A 19,732-nucleotide genomic window follows, 5' to 3' on the forward strand; every position below is an offset into this window, starting at 1 on the left:
ACTGTTAAATTCCAGATCACTTTGAGCTAATTATTAAATGCAGTATACTAATAAGCCCACCAACGAATTGCAATTTATAAGCTTTATAATTACCTTAAAATCGTAGCTGAAATAAATCTGTCAAAATGTAACATGTGATGTTGGATGAAATTATTGATGCATGATTTTCATATCAACCAAAGTGAGATAAGTCAAAGCATAAAGACAATATTTTTTTAATTTTATTTATTTAAGTTCACAAATACAAAACACAGTACAAAAATGATTACAAATAAATTTCTTTGTTCAAATGTGATTATCTTTTTTGTCTATCAGACATTATTATATATGTTTCACAGAAACCATAATAATTTTATCTTACAATATTTCAGTACTATACGACATAATTTATTATCACAACATTTACATTCCTGAAAAGTAAGATAATAAATAATAATAAAAAAATAAAATAATAAATTATATCTCACTCTAAAACTAGAAACTACCTATTTTATCACATTTCATTTTCTGAAAATAAAGTATGCTTTACAAACACCCATACAAACCGATAGGTACATTAACATTGCACCATCTAAAAATGCAATTTCTTGGAATAGTTTGATTGACTTATTTACTTCAACAGCATATGTCATTTACACTTTTAAGATTCAAACATGAAAGCATATATATAAATGTACATATTTAAAAAACTCTATCATGGTACTGCCCATCATTGGCAGTGGGTTGTGGACGAGGATGTGGTCCTGCAACTGGAAGTTTAACATTGTCTTTTTTCCTTGAATACAAATATTCAAACATAGATTGAGTGTGGGGTTGAAGCATCTTGGACAAATCACATGGGAGAGGATCTGACCAAAAGAAGTCATGATTCAGAGCAGTATCACTGTCAATTCTCTTTGCAGGATCGAGAGATAACAATTTGTCAAGTAAATCCAATGCATATGGATCTTTTACATAAGCCTAGAAGAAAATATTAAATAAAATATCATGCAGGCTGGCTTTGAAGAATGATTTGATATCAAGAATAAATAAGAACAAACTATCATGGATTGCATAATAATTTCAATTATTTTAAACAAAAGATAGTAGAAAATTTTATTTTCAGCATTTCATTGCTTCTATAAAACCAAGGATAGTGTATGCATTTTGTAAAAAAGTAATGCAATAAATTAATTTAAAGAATGTTCAACAAATCAGACGTTAAATCTGGATGTCATTTCATTAGATTCACAACTAAGACATTAATCCTTAGCATCACAGTACTCTATTAAATAAAACACATAAAATCGTCAAATTATAATTGGAAAAAAATAGATTTAGTATTCACTTTTAATTTTCCTTTTTAATTTAAGACAATAATTTAAATCTAATTTTCAACTATAGAATGATATGTAGAAGTATTTTTTCAAGGAATTTCATTAATTATTTTCTGACAAACAAATTCCATTAGCTATATCATAAATTTATTCTATTATTTTTAAATTTTAAAAAAAGAAAGCATATATATACCGGGTGTCCCATAAATTTGTAAATACTTTAAAAATTCATAAAAAATGAAGGAATGAGTATATTTGAATGCGGTTTGCAAAACTGTTATTCTCATGAAGAGGGATTTTTTTTTCATACAAAAAAAAAAAAAAAAAAAAAAAAGTTCAAAAATTTGTTGATAGAGGGCGCTAAACGCAAGCAAAACATAAAATTATGCGGGAAAAATACTTTTATTTGCATGCAAGCAATTGTTTACATACGTATCACACCAGTACTACAGTACTTGTTCTATGTGTCCGCCATCACCACAAATAACAGCTTGGAAGCGGGAGACAACACTGGTAACTCCATTATACAGCATATCCGGATGAATACATGAAATTTCGTGGCGAATGGCTTCCTTCAACTGCACTAACGAAGTTGGCCTATGGCTGTACACCCGAAACTTAAGGTAACCTCATAGCCAAAAATCAAGGGGTGTTAAATCTGTTGAGCGTGGGGGCCATTAATGTGTAAAGTGACGGCTGATTATCCGTTCTTCAGTAAAAGTTCTTCTCAAAAATGCCTTCACTTCGGTGTCGATGTGAAGAGGTGTCCCGTCTTGCATGAATGTCACTGTGTCAAGGACATCGTGTTCCAATAAGGACGGTATCACTTCCTTCTGTAACATTTCCAAGTAACTTGTTCGATTAACTGAACATGTCTTCCATCCTGCTTTTTTACAGGGCTTTTCAAAGAAAAAAGGGCCTACAATAATGGACGCAGTGAAACCACACCAAACAGTAGCCCGTGGTGAATGCAGGGGCTTCTCAGTGTAAGCATGTGGATTCTCATGTGCCCATATTCTACAGTTATGGGTATTAACTGCTCCATGCAAAGCAAAATGAGCCTCATCTGTCCACAATATTTTCAGCAGCCATCGTGGATCAACTTCAATTTTAGCCAAGCCCAATTTGAGAATTCCAATCTCTTAGCTGTATCATTTGGTAAGAGCTGATGTAGCGATTGCAATTTGTGTGGCTACAATTGCAATACACCATGAAGGATACGGTACACTGAAGTCTTTGGTATACCAGTTATTCGTACCACTTCTCGTGCGCTACTGAGTGCACTTGTAGACTGTTCCCTTAGCGTGTCCATTTGCAAAGAGACATCGGGGGTACGGACTGTTGTTAAACGAGGTGCACCACTGTGTGGCCGATGACACAAACTTAGTTTCTTCGAAACGGCCTGAACCTTTCTTCAATCTTTTCTGGGTCCTAAGCTTTCGTAAGGCTTCAGCTGCTGATTCGTTGCTGACATAAAACAACTTTACCAATTGTGCTTTATCCACCAGTGTCAACATCTTAATACAAACCTTATGCAAACCTTTAGAAATGATGTGCCAATCGCTCACTCTGCCTTTCATAAGCATATTTCCACTGATTTGCTTGTGTGCAGCGCCCTCTATTGACAAATTTTGGAATTTTTTTTTCTGTATCAAAAAAAAAATCCCCCTTCATGAGAATAATAGTTTCGCAAACCGCATTCAAATATACCCAGTCCTTCAATTTTTATGAATTTTTAAAGTATTTACAAATTTATGGGACACCCGGTATATATATATACACTTCATAAAATTAGGTGTTGCATTAGATAGAACACAGAAGGACACTATGATAAAAAGAGAACACCCATGAATTTGTTTCCTGTTCTACCTTTTTCATGAAAAATGAGTTATTCAATTCAAGGATTATTGTTTGAGAGGGTGTGAATTTTTTGAAATGACCAACTGTCTGTTACTCTAAAGTTTTATAGTTTTTTTTTTTTTAATTATCAATATTTCTCTTTGGCCATCTTTACTTAGCATGGAGTTTTCTGCTTTTTATTTAGAATTTCACTAATGTTCATTTTATATAATTATGCAAATGTTTTTAATTACATAAATGTATTATAATTTATTTTCTTATTTATATAATTTTAATTATGGTTATTTATCATTATTATTTTACTGTATTAGGCTATAATTATGGTATGGTTATTTTACTTATAATTATATAATTAAGGTTATTTTACTGTAAATTAATTGAATTGAGAACTGAAACTTTAATTAATTACAAAGAAGGGATCAACTAAATCATTCTAAAGAACCAAAAATGCTTCAAGCATTAAGCAAGCTTCATTCAATTTAACTTGTGTATTTCTTTAGGCCAAAATAGGGAACCTACAACTTTTGTTTGTTTGAGTTGAAATTTTAAAAGGTAGTCCACCATAAAGGACTATGGCAAATGATTGTGTTTTATTTCAAACTTGTTTTATACCTATTATTATCATCATTACTGCCCTAGTTACTATCTCCTCGAACAAATGCAAATAATTTAACATTAGCTAAATTTTATTACTACAAAAATGTTATATTAATTGTTACTGCATTAGAAAATCCTTATAAAGGAGGAAGGAAAAAATATGTATGGAAAATATATATATTAAAAATTTATACTTTAAAAATAAGAGTTTTCCTGTCTTTTTTTAAACACTATTATTTTCACAAAGAAGAGGATAATAAAGAAAAATATAAATTAAATTAAAAGAACCAACTTTAATTTTGATCATATTTGTATTAAGATTAATAAAGGATTCAGATTTTTATAGCTCATGGTGATATTTTGATGTCAATGAAATCATTTCACTTCAGATAATTAGTCTAAAATTAAAATTATTAAAAATACCATCTTACTTTGAGCCTTTCTTTGACTTTACGCTTCTGTCCTTTAGGCAGATCCAGTTTATTATATAATTCCAATTTTTCACAACCTGGAAATGTTTCAGGTGTTATAGATCCACAAAGCTGGCTAATTAAGGTTAATTGGTGTTGTTCTGTGCTACCCTAAAACCAAGATACAAAATAAGTAGATAAAAATAAGAAAAATATATAAATGAATCCTGAAGTTTAAAAGCAAAATAATAATAATAAAATATAACAAGAAGTTGAAATAGAAATGACAATCAGCCAAAATTTTGTTTTACTGGGAGTTAATGCATTTCCAAATTAATAATTTTTCTAACTAACAAACACAATGCTTACCATGGAAGTCAAATTTTCAGAAATTAGCTACTCTAAATTAACAAGAAAAATGACAATCTGACAACAGCTACTTAGAAAATAACAGATGTGTAGTAACCAACCAAGTGATTGATTTTCTACTAACAGCCAATGCATCATCATATAGTTCTCAAGCACAATAAGATCACATACCTATATTACTTGTGTTCTAATCATTTAATAATTTAGTTCAGCTATTTAATGGAAATATAAAAAATTTATATTTAATACATTTCTAAAACACTGATTTTAATTGGATACTGAACTGAATTTTTCATCATACTTTATATTCTAGAAATAACATACACACTTAAATGGTATTTTATTTTGCATAAAAATAGTCAAACAATTTTTACCTGAAATGCACGAAATTGTGGTCCATGATTAAACCTAAATATACTCTATACAACTAAATTTAAAAATTCAAGAAGCATTGAAGATTAAATAGTTCAAATGCTATATTGTATACTTGCTATAGCATTTGTTATTCTGTAATAAATAATCGATGCTATATTGTATTTTTATATACAGAATAAAATAATTTATAAATTTTTCTATTTTATGTAATTTATATCTATATGGCCTTTTATTACAGTCTCGACATATTTTTAATTATTGCAATCATCATACAGTATTTCCTTTATAAAAGAGGAGGATTCAAAACTTCTGTTATGAAAGTCTCCACACTGTTTCTAAAATTTATAAATTTTCTGTTTAAATAATTATGTCTGTTCTATTTAAAAAGGAATTGTGACACTAAATGATTTAGAAATTAGTCACACTTCACAAATTAATAGAAGACAAATTGACTCTAATTTATGCATCTATTATGAAGAATATAAGAAAGTCATTATATGTTCCTTTAAAAACAGAATGGATTCCACTGGACAAACATTGCTGTAATAATTCAAAAGATTTAATTTGATTTATCATGTTTAACTTACAACTCGCAGACAGTCTGTATCAGATCATTAAAGGTATTAATTACATATTTGTATGCAAGCATATAGCATAGAAAATAAATATGCAATACAAGAATGATTTTTCCCATTTTTATGATAAATCTAATTGTTTTCGGTACTATGTAATCATATATTGTAATAATTATGAAAACCTCATTTTATTACTTTTCTTTAAATTTGTATAAATAATATTGAATTATAAATTTAAAAAAATATTGATAATACACATAACACAACAAAGCTTTATCGTATGTGCTTTAAAAGCAATTGCAGAATTTTATAAGTAATTAAGCATAAAATATAGAAAAATAATATTTGCCAAAAATATACACAGTTATTTTGCATCTTCATTTAATGGAAAGAAAATACATTAATACAACTCTGTTTCATTAAGCTGCATATTTTCAACAAACATTATTTTGTCAAGAGACAATGTCACATTTTTAAAGTGAAGGAAACTTAAAAGTTTGAATAAAATCTCACTGACAAACATCTAGCTGATCATAGTGGACTTTCAATAGTTAAATTTTTGGCACATACTTTTTTTAATGAAAATGAATTGCTATTAACACGTTGTTGTACACTGCAGCTATAAGTGCAACAATTACTGGAGTTAAAACATCGATAAAAATAAGTTTAACTTAAGAATTAATCCCTTACATGAAGAAAAATCAACAACAAAAAGAGGTAATATGAAATGCTGTAATGAAATGCATCTTTGATAAATTTTAAAATGTAATTACTACCACATCCATCAGTAACTTACTTGCATAATAGGACTTCTTGTCCACATTTCTGCCATTATGCAGCCAGCACCCCACAGGTCAACAGGAGGACCATAGTTTCTCTCACCAAGGAGGAGTTCAGGTGGCCTATACCATAAGGTTACTACTCTGTTTGTATATCGATTTGGTTTATCAGCACTCTTACTTGCACTAAAAGCTCTTGCTAAGCCAAAATCAGCAATTTTTAATGTCCCAGTCTTAGTAATAAGTATGTTGGCAGCTTTCATATCCCTGTGAAAGAAGATTAAATTTAACAATATGATTCATTAAATACAATTTAAATAAATAATAATGCAGGCATAAAATTTTAGATGGAAACCATTTAAAAAAATTTTCTATCACTGATTATACTATAAAATATATAAAATTATTTTATTATACTTACATTAAGAGAATGATTTATTAACAAGAATTTTACCTTGAATGTACAAAGAGATAATATTTTACTGCTTATAATAGAAATGTTTTTAATGTGATATGTAAGGTGTCTGCTACAATCCTAGAAATTACAAACTGACAAAAGGTGCCACCCGAAAAAGAAAAAAAAAAATTTGAATTACTGCACCAAAGCACAAAAGCATCACAGTTGTGCAATTGTAAAAATGACAAATCAATGGGAAATTCAATTATTAGAATGAGATAAAGTTATAATTACACGTCCTTCATCATTAATAAATTGGACTAATTTGTCAGAAAAAAAATGTTTTCCCTTATTACAATTTAAATATTGCTGTTTATATCTTGACAGGGTACAACATTGTTTTGTTTCATATTAGGGAAGAAATATTTTAGAACAATTTTTTTTTCTTCTTAAACCTTGAAATGAATTTACATTAAACATTTTAAAATATCTAAATGGTGCCAGTCCATCTGTTTTTTATTTTTGTTGTTGCAAGTTTTATACCTTGTTTATTGCCTTGCAAACTTAAGAAATTTAGACTGTGTGAAATTTTTTCTGATATGTTAATAAATATCATTTTGGTTTACTATTGTAAACAGCTGATCTCTGAGACTTCCATAGGCAAAAATTGATTCCTATTTAGCCTGAAAGAAAGAAATGATTTATCATTAATGATGTAAGTAACAAATATTTAACTATAAAAAAAAAGAATTAAAAAAATTATTGGAGCAAATAATTATAATTACAATTAAAAACTTAACAGAAATATAATAAAAGGTGAAAAAATGTGATCAGCATTTTGGTGTGACCAAGAGAGTGCATATGAACATTTCTATTGTATTACTTTTTAAATAGTGATTAGTAATAATATTTAAACAAACTGCTTCGATGTAGATAGAAGATAGACGATACTCATGTGAAATTTTAATTCAAGAATTTCATTTAAAAAATAAATTTCTCAACAAAATTTCTTAAACTGAAATCCTATTCTCATACTAACTATAATTTTTTTGTCAATCAAAGACACATGGTAATGAATGTAGGCAATCGACAGCAAAATATTTCCCTTCATCATTTAATTAAGAAAAAGCATCACCCACTTAAAACTCCACAAAATTTAAAAATGCATAAAAAGCAAAAAATATTCCTTTTAATCATATTATTTTAGATATAAATAATAACCACATTTAAAAGAACCCTATTTTGATATAACCTTGTTAAACTTCCATTTAACTGAATATTAATATATAAAATATACCTCATTTTTAAAATTAAGTTTCTATTTGAATGCTAATATAAAGTATACTTCATATTAATCCTTAATATCTACATAAATTAGTTTATATTGTATAAAAAAAATTATAATTCTATTTAATATTGAATAATGATTTTCTTATTTATCTGAAGTATAAATGGTGTCCTGTAATAGATTATTTGCCATATCATTTATTAGTTTCATTGCTGAATTCCTTATTTACATTATTAGTTATTTTGAGATTCAAGCTCAAATAAAAACAGCAAAAATATTCTTTTTTCCTTTTAACATTAACAGACTAGAGATAACTAGATACTCAGATAATAGAAAAATAAAGACTGTTCAAAAAGACTAAATAGCTTCAAAACAAATTTTCAAATGATTAGTTTAATAATGATGAAACAAAAAGAGAACTGCAAAATTTTATGGAATGGAGGGAAGTTATTTTCTGAAATAATAGGAAAAACAGAAAATATACCAAAACGGTAAAGCAGAAGTCTGTGGACTGGCAGAAAGTCAATACTCATGATTATTTTAAACAAAGAGAAACAAGTGATACTTGATTTAAAATTTTTTTTATAATAAACCTTTTTTGAAATCGAATATTTAAATAACTTTTTAAAAATTCTTGATATATTTTAACTGAATTTTAAGAAATTACTTACCTATGAAGTATTTTGTTACTGTGTATAAAGTATAAGCCATTAAGCAGCTGTTTCATAACCATCTTAATTTCTCCAAGTGAAAATTTGACATTAACATTACTAAGCAAGCCAGCCAAGTCATGCTCACAAAAGTCAAATACAAGGTAAAATGTTGATTTGCAGCGATTAAAGGAAGAAGCTGAGAACAGAAATAAGAAAATAAGATTTCAGTCATAAAATATTTAATCTTAATTTTAAAAAGTGCTAAAAACTAAATAGGGAAGAGGGATCAATCTAAATTTTTATTGCCTAATTATTCAGCGAGAAAGACAATATGAGTTTAATAAAATTAGTTTTCTCATTTTTTTTTTCTCCAAATAATTAAAATAAGTCTGACATTTGGACTATATAAACTCTTATGTAGTCGGGCAGAAATACACAAAGAATATTAAAATGTACAATATGATTAAAATTTGAATATTTTCATATTCTTACAAAAAGATATTGTATTTCTATTTTGCAATATCTACAGCTACCATTTCAAACTACATAATTAGATCACAAATGATGTACCTATTTATGTAATTTTATAGACACTTAATACAATATATTTCAACCGATAACACAGAATAGAAGCCCCCTCCCCCTTCTTCACAAAACATAACCTAAACACATATAGTAACCATAACCTTATAACAATCTACATATACTTAAGAAATGAGAAAATAATAAAACACTCAATAAAAGAATTTTAAAAAATACTCAATACAAGCCAATATTAAACTTCTATATACATATTTAAGCAATTAACTTGAGAAATAAAAATTTATTATAGAAAAAAAGATGCAGTGACAGATATGGAATTTAAAAAACATTTATATTACACATGGGATATACGTACGCTTTGTTCGGCAGATTTCAATCAAATTAACAACATTTTCATGTTTCAGGAGCTGAAGAATTTTAATTTCTCTCAAGGCTGTTATGGGAAACTAAAAAAGAAAAGCATTTTGATTCTTATCTACGACTTGAAAACTGAATAAAAATAGCAGCTAAACCTATAAATCATTTTACATCAATGTACACTAACTCATCCCAAACTAATATACACAATTTGCAATTTGAACAAATATTGTCAGCATTTCATTAATAATAGAAACAAATTAAAAATAATCTAGAACTTAAATGAGGGAAATTTTTCTTGTGTATTTCTTATTGTTAAATCATAGGTTTAAGTAAAAAAAAAAAAAAAAAAAAATAATAATAATAATAAAAAATAAAGGACAAGAATGCCTTCTAATTAATATCTTGAGTTCAAAATCTTTAAATGTTAATTATGTAGAAGAAACATATTACCCCTTCTTTCTCATTTTCCATCAGGACTTTTTTCAAGGCAACAATTTTTCTTGTAATACGATGACGAGCTTTAAAAACCTCCCTATATCAAAACATGAAAAAAATTAGTTATAAGGGGCAGTTATATACATTTATATTTATATATAAAATTTATGTAATTTATAAATAAAAAAGTTTAAAAAAAAAAACTAAAATAATTTGAAAATTTCACATCTATATTTTGCTAATGCACATGCATTTGTAAATCGATTTCTATTTAATTCTTGACATTCCAATTCATGTTCTAAAGGCCATAATCCAATTATATCCACAAATCCAATTATACCCATACAATCCAATTACTGTGCAGATAAAATTATTATATTTCCTAAAAACTTTAGAATATAAACAAAAAATTTACAATATACAAATTATAAATTTTAAAGTTAAAAAGATATCAAATGCTTTGATCCCCAAGAGTAAAAGAAATAGCCCCAAAACCATTCATTGATGAAAAATTAAAAGCAAAAGATTTTACAAATGCCTTTAAATAATAGTTTAATGATAACTTGCTCCATTTTTGTAAAAATATATTTGCCATAACCAAATACAATCAAAAACAGCTCACTTATAAATTTATGAATTGTCACACTGACTGTCATATTGAAATTTTTAATACAGCAAATAAGCTAAATAATAAATAACTCAAACGATAGATAATTGTTTAAAGAATAGGAACGAAGGAAAAAGATACATATTAAAAAAGATGATTTAGCACTTGAGGACAAAATGAAAGTAGATTACTTTTGAATGGTGAAAACTATTTTAATATATAATTAAACACCTTACATACAGATCAACTCTAAAATATATGCTATCAGATACAGCTGTTTTTACTAACAGAAAAATTCTGTAACTGTAGTATATAATAAACTAGTATTTTATCAATTATAGTAGCAAACATGCACAAATACAATTTGCAAGATTTTTTTTATAATGTTTATATTTATGTAACTTAAGCAAATTTTATGTACATAACAAAGGAAAATTTACTATCAGCAATTTGGTTGAAAACAGATTATTGATAAGGAAAAGCATCATACAAAGTATTCATGGACCAATTGCAGTTCTTAATTTTCTTGTACTCTTTTTTTAAAATAAACATTTAGACAAGAATTATTCAGGTCAGAAACAAATAGAATCAACAAATAAATAATAATTAAATTCAGCATATTAATTGTATCTTGCTTTTCTTGCACAAGAAAAAAAATAGTGCAATTATGTTTTAGATTTTCATGAAATCAAAAGGCAATTCTAAGAATTAGCTATATTTGTTACATATATTAGGTCAAAATGCTACATGCTAAATGAATGGGATCTGAATACAAGAGAATACAGTACACTCCCGATTATCCGTGGAATTGGGTGGCGCGACCGCCGCAGATAACAAAAATCGCGGATAATCCGAAAAAAGCTAAACACGGGTATAGCAAAAAAGAAAACAGTCATTCCAACTTTGAAAAATCGTTTTATGTACAATAAAACGAAAAATAAACAGCAGGAAATGTTTAACTAACGCTTAATATTTTAGTATATCACTCAAAACTAACCTAAAATGCATTTTGTTAATGAAAACAGAAAAGTACTTTGTACTTACGAGAGGCGTCAAGGATACACAGAAAAATTAATACATATGTACTGTTTTAATACTGTAATGTATTATGTAATTACAAAAGCATAACTGTAAAACTGCACCTTTTTGAAAAAATCAGTCAAAAAAAAAAAAAAAAAAAACCTTTGTGCGGCAGGCGCGGATAATCCGGACCGCGAATAACCCGCCCGCGGATAATTGGGAGTCTACTGTATATTTACTTAAATATTCGAATTTCTACAATATATTATTGAATTATACAATAAAGTAATACTTTGGTGTTGTTAAGCAGCATATTATTACTTATATCTATGGAAAATATGCATGCATTTTTTATCATTAACTAGCAGACCCGGCCACTCGTTGCTGTGGCTAAGGTTTTTGTAATATTACATAGTAGTAAACTATTCAAGGGAAACGGTAGGAGAACACCAGTCATGGGGACCACCATGCTTTTTTACACAGATGCCATTTGTAAAAAAAAAACATGGGGACCTCCATGATTGATTTTCTACTACCGTTGATATTGAGCAAAAATCAATACAAAAAAATAAATTTAAATTTCTTTATTTTTTGTTTTCAAGTTTGTAACAAATGAGTACATTACAAAGTTGTTAGTAAAAAACACATAACACTTAAACTTATAAATGAGGTAGGTAGGGCAGATAGTTTTAAATCTTTTATTAATGTTTATTAATAAAAGATTTAAAACTATCTTAATGTTTATTATTTTGAATTATAAATACTTTTAATTTCAATTTAATTTAGCCCTAATCGGTGCACAATATTTTTGGTTAACCTGTCTTTAGCTAACTCAAATAGATTTGACGGTTTTCCTACACATAGAACATTCAACATATAGTTGCCCATGAAAAAAACATGGATTTTCCAAATCTAAACCACAAATGGACATTGTTTGGCCTTGAGACTTATTTATAGACATGGCAAAAGCTAAACGAATTGGAAACTGTAACCTTTTGAAGGGTATCGTAGATTCTGGTGGTATCATCGGAACACGTGGCAACAGGACCACTTCTCCTTTAAACTTTCCAGTTAAAATGGTAGCTTCAAGTATATTTCCGGTGATCTTTTTGATGACTAAACGCGTACCGTTGCATAATCGAGATGGATTCAAATTACGCAGGAGAATAATAGGTGAACCAATCTTTAATCGAAGGTTATATGGTTAATTTCGTCAACATCAACATTTTTGGCTGCCAAAATAGCCCGATAACTGAGCCAGTTATGATTCAAGTAATTACTCTGTATATCCGGAAAAATACTCTGAATCAATTCATTTTTCCCTCAAGAACAGTGCAGAAATTGTCTGGCAGTTTAATGCATTGCGCATTTGGTTGCAGTTCTATTTTACCGTTCCCAATATCTAGTAATTATTCAGAAAATATTTGTGCAGATGGATCATTTTGCAATTGTAAGCGCATGTTTATGGCCAATCGAAGTGTTTCAACACTTCGCCATAAGAATGATTGTTTTAGACATGCATTTTAATTAAAGATTGTTGAACAATGAAGCACTAATAATTAAAAATCAAGAAGAATTGCACTGTATTACTTTTACTATAATATGAATTCAATTTATACTTCAGTCTAAATAACACGTAGTCGTCTATGCTAATACCAAAAATTGAAAAAGTAAGAACAATTGAATTTCATTGTATTGCGTTTACTACGAAATAAATTTAACTTATACTTTAGCCTCAGCAACACGTGGTGGTTATGCCATTAAATTGTAGCTTATGTGAAACGTTGGTACTTTTAACACAGCGCCATCTGTTAGAATACTTACTCAATCCAGTCAACAGATACCGCCATCTGTTAGAATCGCTTGGAGCTAACAGATAATTGTGACTGTCAAATAATGAACAAATAATTTGTTCCTTCTTAAAACCTTCCTTCTTAGTATAAACCCTTTATGATGTATAATAAATCCTCTAACTTCAGTGATACCGATTTTGGCTTCCTCAGCTTAAAGGAGAGATTTTTTTTAAAAAAAAGTTCTATATTCCACACATGAAGTTGCCATGAGATTTATTCCGTCATTGATACATTTGTCTGTTGCAATAATTCAGAATTCATTTACAAAATGAAATCAGTTTCAGAAACATTTATTAAATAATGATAAGCATTGTAGCTGAAGTGAATGATAGCTGAGTTGATGATAGCTGACATAACTTGATACGTACATGCAGTTTATTAGTAAAGAAATGAAAAACTGAAACGATTATTGTAACCATTTTTTATTATCATATCTTCAATAATTTATGTAAAAAAGATTAAATTTCATTTAGCATACAAATGAGTTAATATTTTTTTATTATCCGATTAGAGGAACTTATTATTGGCTCGTTCACTTACCTTTTTTACGATATGCTTAACAAAAGAAATAAAATCATTTAATTGAAAATTCAATGAAGGTAACAAATGTTATTGCCGTACAACATTTTTCTTAGTAAACAGTCAAATAAAGAATCGGAATTCATTCAAAACGAAAAGTAATAATTATCCGTGTGCACCTCCAAGTATTTTTCCAAACTTCTTTAAAATTAAAAAAAACAACAGAATTTTAGTATGTTATATTAATCAGTGATCCGTTAAAACGTTTGTAATTAATCATTTTCAAATAAAATATCTTATTTCTGAGAATTGCCACCGTGCACAGTAAAACAAAATTCAAACATAAGATCGTGATACTTTATCCGTTGCAACGTATCAAATTTATTGTATGCATTAAAAAATAATTGTGGAAAATGATATCTTATTCCTGAGAAACGTTTTCGGATAGGATCATAAATAATTCGAACATTCGGATTCGAAACGTAACGCAAATGCGTGAGTTTTTCTACACCAGTTGGGGTAACGCTATGCAGATTAGAAATTTTTAATTTTCTTTATTCTGTTTTATATTAATTCAAAAGTACTTAAGAATGAACATTAAAAAAATAAATAGAATCGTTTAAAATAATCAGCAGAAAAATCTTAAGCCTAGCCTCATGACTGTTGGGAAAAAAAACTGAAGCCGTACTCATTTGGCGGTGGGGAAAATGAAACGATTTTTTCGGCGGGAAAGTTAGTTTTTAATTAATAATTAAAATTCTAATTAAAAATTCAAAAAAGGGCTATCCTATCTTTTAAGTTAGATCAAACTGCACACGGTGTGCAAATTTGATTAAAATCGGTTAAGTAGTTTAGGAGTCCATCGCGGACAAACAACGTGACACGTAATTTATATATATTAAGATTTTATACACAACTGACAGTACATGACTCCAAGTTATTGAGCATTTTTCAAAATTTATTCAAATAAATTTTGAAAGCTAAGAGGTGAGAATAGTACAATCTTTAAAAAAAATATATATATATATAAAAAAAAAAAAAAGGATGCCAAGTCGCCAATAAAGATGGCGGACAAAATATACAAACACTTCTGTGAAACGGTTATGATTACCACTTTATGCATTAAAATTATGATCTTTAGTGATAAGTATTGTAATTTTTATTTTAATAAGTTTTTCAAACCGGCTGCACCGGTCTGTTGTGTAAAGAGCAAAATGTAGAGTACACGATGCCTGTCGGCATCTGAAGAAGGCACCGGGCAGAATTTTTTAACTTAAAACATCCTATCTGTGTGGATAACAGGAACAGTGCATACAAACAAACATCCTTTCCTAACTTCAATACTTAATGCTATCCCATTCACCAGACATCCATTCTTGCACAATTACCAATACAACAAATTATCAAGAGAACCAACCATTAGAGCACCAAAAGAATTACGATAACTGCGAAGAATTTCATTGCAGAAGAGTTTTGAACAAAGAATGCAGATGATTTTTTAAAGCACATTCTGACAATTAAAAATTGCAAAAGAATATATATTTTCTGTTCATATTCACATTAAAAATAGAATTGCAATGTCTTATTAGTTGTAAAAAAACTTAATTATAATAAAATCAAAGTCTTTAATCCATATTTTTTATTATTTTTAATTTAACATTTTTCTTAAAAAGTTGTAGTTCATGTACAACTCAACCATTAAAAAGTATTAAACAAAACAGCATTAGGGTTGTTAGAAGAACTAACAACTTGGGAGGTACACTAATCTTTGGGAGGCACACTAATCTTCACTTTAACCAGGAATTTTATGTACAGTTCTCAGAATTAAAAAAATAACAAGGCAACAATTAGTAGATAAAGCAATTTTGCAAGAATTTTTTACTGTACCAATTAAATATGTCTGATTATATAATAAGCAAGCAATCATTTAATATAAAACATACCATAAAACACATTCTTTTGTTGCAAATACAAGAAAAATATTATAAAAAGTAAGGAGCATTTTTTTTCAAAATGCTTTATATGAATCAGAAACTATGTTTCGTTGGTACTTTTCCGTTAGCTGGGCACAAATGTCGCCAATTGTTAAACAAAATGCGAATTTGGTGGAATTCTACATTATTTGGCGATTTTTCATTTGTGCTCGGCAAACGGAAAAGTTCATTTTGTTTAAGTATATCTTTAAAGCTCATACAATAAACTTAATTTTAAAATATTTTTTCCTCTTTATCTTAACATCTGATTGTATAGAAGTCCATTAATATGGTGACCCTTAAATAAAGCTAAGAATTTGTGTTACCCAAAACTTATTTTGAGATTAAAATAAACAATATCCTAAAAAAATACGTTAATTATATATTATAGCGGGCCCTACATTCAATCATCAAGTAACCAAGAATGCTGTATCATGTACTGGAACTTGATAATCTTGATATAAAACTAAAATTATCAAATATAGTACCTAAAACAACAGTATGTTATACTTTACCCAAAAGTTCCTTGTCCAATTTTAGCTAATTTTTCATATTTTGAAACTTCTTCGCAATATGGGTAATAGGCATTTGCAAGTTTTTCCATCAATTTCTCAAAATTTACTTTTTCTCTAAAAAAATAAAATTAAGATATATTAATTAATAAAAATATCAATGAAACTTTTTGTTTCCAAATGTCAGTTTTAAGTTAAAAAATTGACTCCATAAAAATATTAAAGTTTTATTTTGTAATAAAATTATGATATATTCAATATGAAAAAATATTAAAGCTTTTTTTTTTTTTTCAATTTTTATAACTGAAATTAGAACATAATTTTCTCTTACAAGCCATTATCTTTCCAGAAAATAAATAAAAACTTATCTAAATTTTAATCAACTGCTTTAAAAAATGCATATCTACAATGTAATTCAGAAATTTGGAATAAGTTTCAAATTCAATGACACATAAACAAATGAAAATGTTATTTGAATAGAAAGAAAAGAAATGATTTTAATTATTTTTAAGTCATTAAACTACGTTTAATTTACAAATAACCAGCACCCAATTCACAAGAGGGATACATCTAACTTCTGTGTATACACTGAAATTGTCATTTCTTTTATCTTTATCTAATAAGTAATACATATTCTCAAACAATTTTTAATAGGTATATACTATCAGATAATATACATAATCAGATAATCAATACTGACATTTGGATTATTTTTTTCTTCTTTTGAGATAATGCAAGATTTTTAAAAAATTTATTACTCTTATATCTTCCAATCTTGAAATATTTTGATCAATAAAAAATTTCTAAAACAATTTCTTACTAATCTAGCAAATATTTCAGAAAAAAATTTGGGGGAAATTTCTTTATACTTCACAGTTATCTCAGTTTAAAAGAAATTCACTGAATTCCAAGTTTTAAGTTGAGCATTAAAGATGAACCAACAAGGTTTGTAACTAAGACAATTGGATAAATTCTGCAATTTTTAGATCTATGAATTACATAGATTAAGATACAGGTTTGAATGAATTTCCAGACATTCTATGTGTAGCCTTAGTAGTAGTAAAAAAAGAAAACTATTGTTGGTATATCTCTGTTTCTTTTATATCCTTGGAATCCTTAATTTCAACGCACTAGCAAATCTACTAGATCTGCAATCCTGTTGCTAGCAAAGCCGTAGTGTTTTTTACAGTTAAAAATTTCTGCCTAATATCCTTTTCAGATGCCAAAAGCTTTGCATGCATGATTTATTTCGTGTTATTTGGGAAGGGGGATCCTTTTGTTTAATATGGTAGGGAAATTACAAGATTCCTGCCATTAGCAAAATTGTAGGATGTTCAATAAAAAAAAATTCTATCAAGTGTCCTTTTTAAACATCAAAGTCATCATATACTTTTATTTTACTATCCAAAGCACAAACTGATGCAGCTGGTTTACAGAGATTATTCCAGAATAGGAGACAGATAAACTGTATTCACAACTGTAATAAAAAAAACAGCAACTATAACAGTTTATAATCTTATTTATCAGGGCAGCCATCTTGATTGGCAATTACACATTGCTAGTATCTTTGATGAGATAAGATTACATCATAAAATAGAATTTTATAACCTTACTTCTTATTCATTATAAATAAAAACTGAAGTTTTATAATAATTTCAGAATGTTCTGTATAATACTTTATAATCATGCAATTCATTGAATTAACATTAAAAATAAAAATTTAACATTTAAAAGTAAACAAAATTAGCTTTAAAAAAACCTTTATTGAAACAGTCGGATATAAGCAGACAAAATAAAACTAGCGTACAAGAACTGAATATAAGGTGGATACAATAATCACTAGAATAATATTAGTACGAAAAATAAAACAAGAGAAACATACTAGTTAAATATTTTTTAATATACAGTTTAGAATTTCTAACTTTCTACAAGGTGGCACTATCTGATTAATAATAAATAATATCTGAAATACAACAGTGTAAATAATAGATAGTACTTATCCTTAAGATTACTAAGTTTTTTAACATGGAGCATTTTATATAAAAATATCCAAAATTAAAAATAAGGGGGAAAATATATAAAAGCTATTATTTTTTTTAATAACAGAGATATGCACTTACTTTTCCTCATAGAGACAAGGTTTTTTTGCAACTTTTGTATCTTCTATTTGCTCACTTTCTCGTTTTATCCCTTTGCTGTAATCAAGTAATATACTCTTAATCTATATAAATTACTAATTTTGAAAACATTCATAAGAATCAATTTTGAAAATTCTCATAAAGGCTTAAGAGGAAAAATATTTAAATTAATTGCATCACTATTAACATTACCTATTTATTCAACAATTTGAATTATTGTCAGATTCATATTTTGACATTTTTTTCACAAGAAGTTTCTATAGCCAGCTTGTTCTTATCTACAGAATCAAGTTATTACATATATATAACTTTATAGCATAATAACAAGAACTCTAAAGTTTATAACAAGACAGAAAACATAGAAATTAAAATAGCTGCATTGAGCTCTATGAAGTACAGAATGGAAATGTTACAAAAGTTTTCAAGTTTTCGAAAATTTGTGTATTAATTCGAATAATTTCTATCTCTTTATACACTTCTCTTTGAAAACCAAGCATTGACTAAAAACAGAATCCAAAGTAATTCAAAATAATTATTCATGGCTATAAAAATTTCTCATTACGCTCGGACATAACTAAGCTCCGTTTTTAAAAAATTATACATTTTAAAAATGAATTAATTTATGAATACACTCAATTCATTTTTAAACGTCATACCACTCATAAAATATTTTAATGAATGATAAATAATACAAAAACTAAAAGAACTTCTAATTTAAATAGAATACTAAAAAATTACTGGAAGCTTCTATAGTGTTTTTCATAGCGAAGACTCTAATAATAAACTATATTCGAATTAGAACTTACTTTTCTAAACTATTCAATGACATCTTTGAAATTCTGCCAAATGCTGTAATAATTTTAATATTGTTATTCTGAATTTCTCAAATGAAACAAGAACAAAATTTAAAAAACACACAAATCAGCTGAAACTCATTTGCCAAGTCAAGCAGAAAAATCGCGCAATTCGATGAAAAACAATTAACGGAATATCGATTGGAAATTTCGATACTAGAAAACTAGAGCTCACCGATAATTTCTTTTTCATTATTTTGTTTCTATTATATTTGACAGCTCTTTTGTTTGCTCTTTTCTCTCTTCTATCATATTTGACATTTTTTTTTCAGTATCTTCTTTTGAAAATCAAAGAAGCA

The 19,732-nt window shown here is 27.6% G+C and overlaps 1 protein-coding gene across 1 annotated transcript; it reads right to left on the minus strand.

Annotated features, from left to right (window-relative positions):
* Positions 1-260: 260 nt before the first annotated feature.
* LOC129971438 (cyclin-dependent kinase 9-like) lies at positions 261-19,531 on the minus strand. The gene is made up of 9 exons (XM_056085197.1): positions 19,386-19,531; positions 18,562-18,636; positions 16,445-16,558; positions 9,973-10,054; positions 9,518-9,608; positions 8,638-8,815; positions 6,299-6,548; positions 4,205-4,354; positions 261-960 (listed from the first exon to the last, which is right to left on the minus strand). Exons 1-9 carry the CDS (start codon positions 19,406-19,408, stop codon positions 682-684), a joined length of 1,242 nt encoding a protein of 413 aa, XP_055941172.1. The 5' UTR covers positions 19,409-19,531; the 3' UTR covers positions 261-681.
* Positions 19,532-19,732: the final 201 nt, after the last annotated feature.

This window comes from Argiope bruennichi, chromosome 6, assembly GCF_947563725.1.
Source record: "Argiope bruennichi chromosome 6, qqArgBrue1.1, whole genome shotgun sequence".
In the NCBI taxonomy this organism is placed as follows: domain Eukaryota; kingdom Metazoa; phylum Arthropoda; class Arachnida; order Araneae; family Araneidae; genus Argiope; species Argiope bruennichi.

What these genes read in the sequence shown, in the direction of transcription:
- LOC129971438 (XM_056085197.1), bottom strand. Translation starts at nt 19,408, where the DNA reads ATGTCATTGAATAGTTTAGAAAA. An exon ending in TCATTGAATAGTTTAGAAAA is followed by an intron (nt 18,637 to 19,385) that starts GTAAGTTCTAAT and finishes ACTTGATTACAG; the next exon opens with CAAAGGGATAAAACGAGAAA. An exon ending in TGGAAAATGAGAAAGAAGGG is followed by an intron (nt 9,609 to 9,972) that starts GTAATATGTTTC and finishes TTTCTTTTTTAG; the next exon opens with TTTCCCATAACAGCCTTGAG.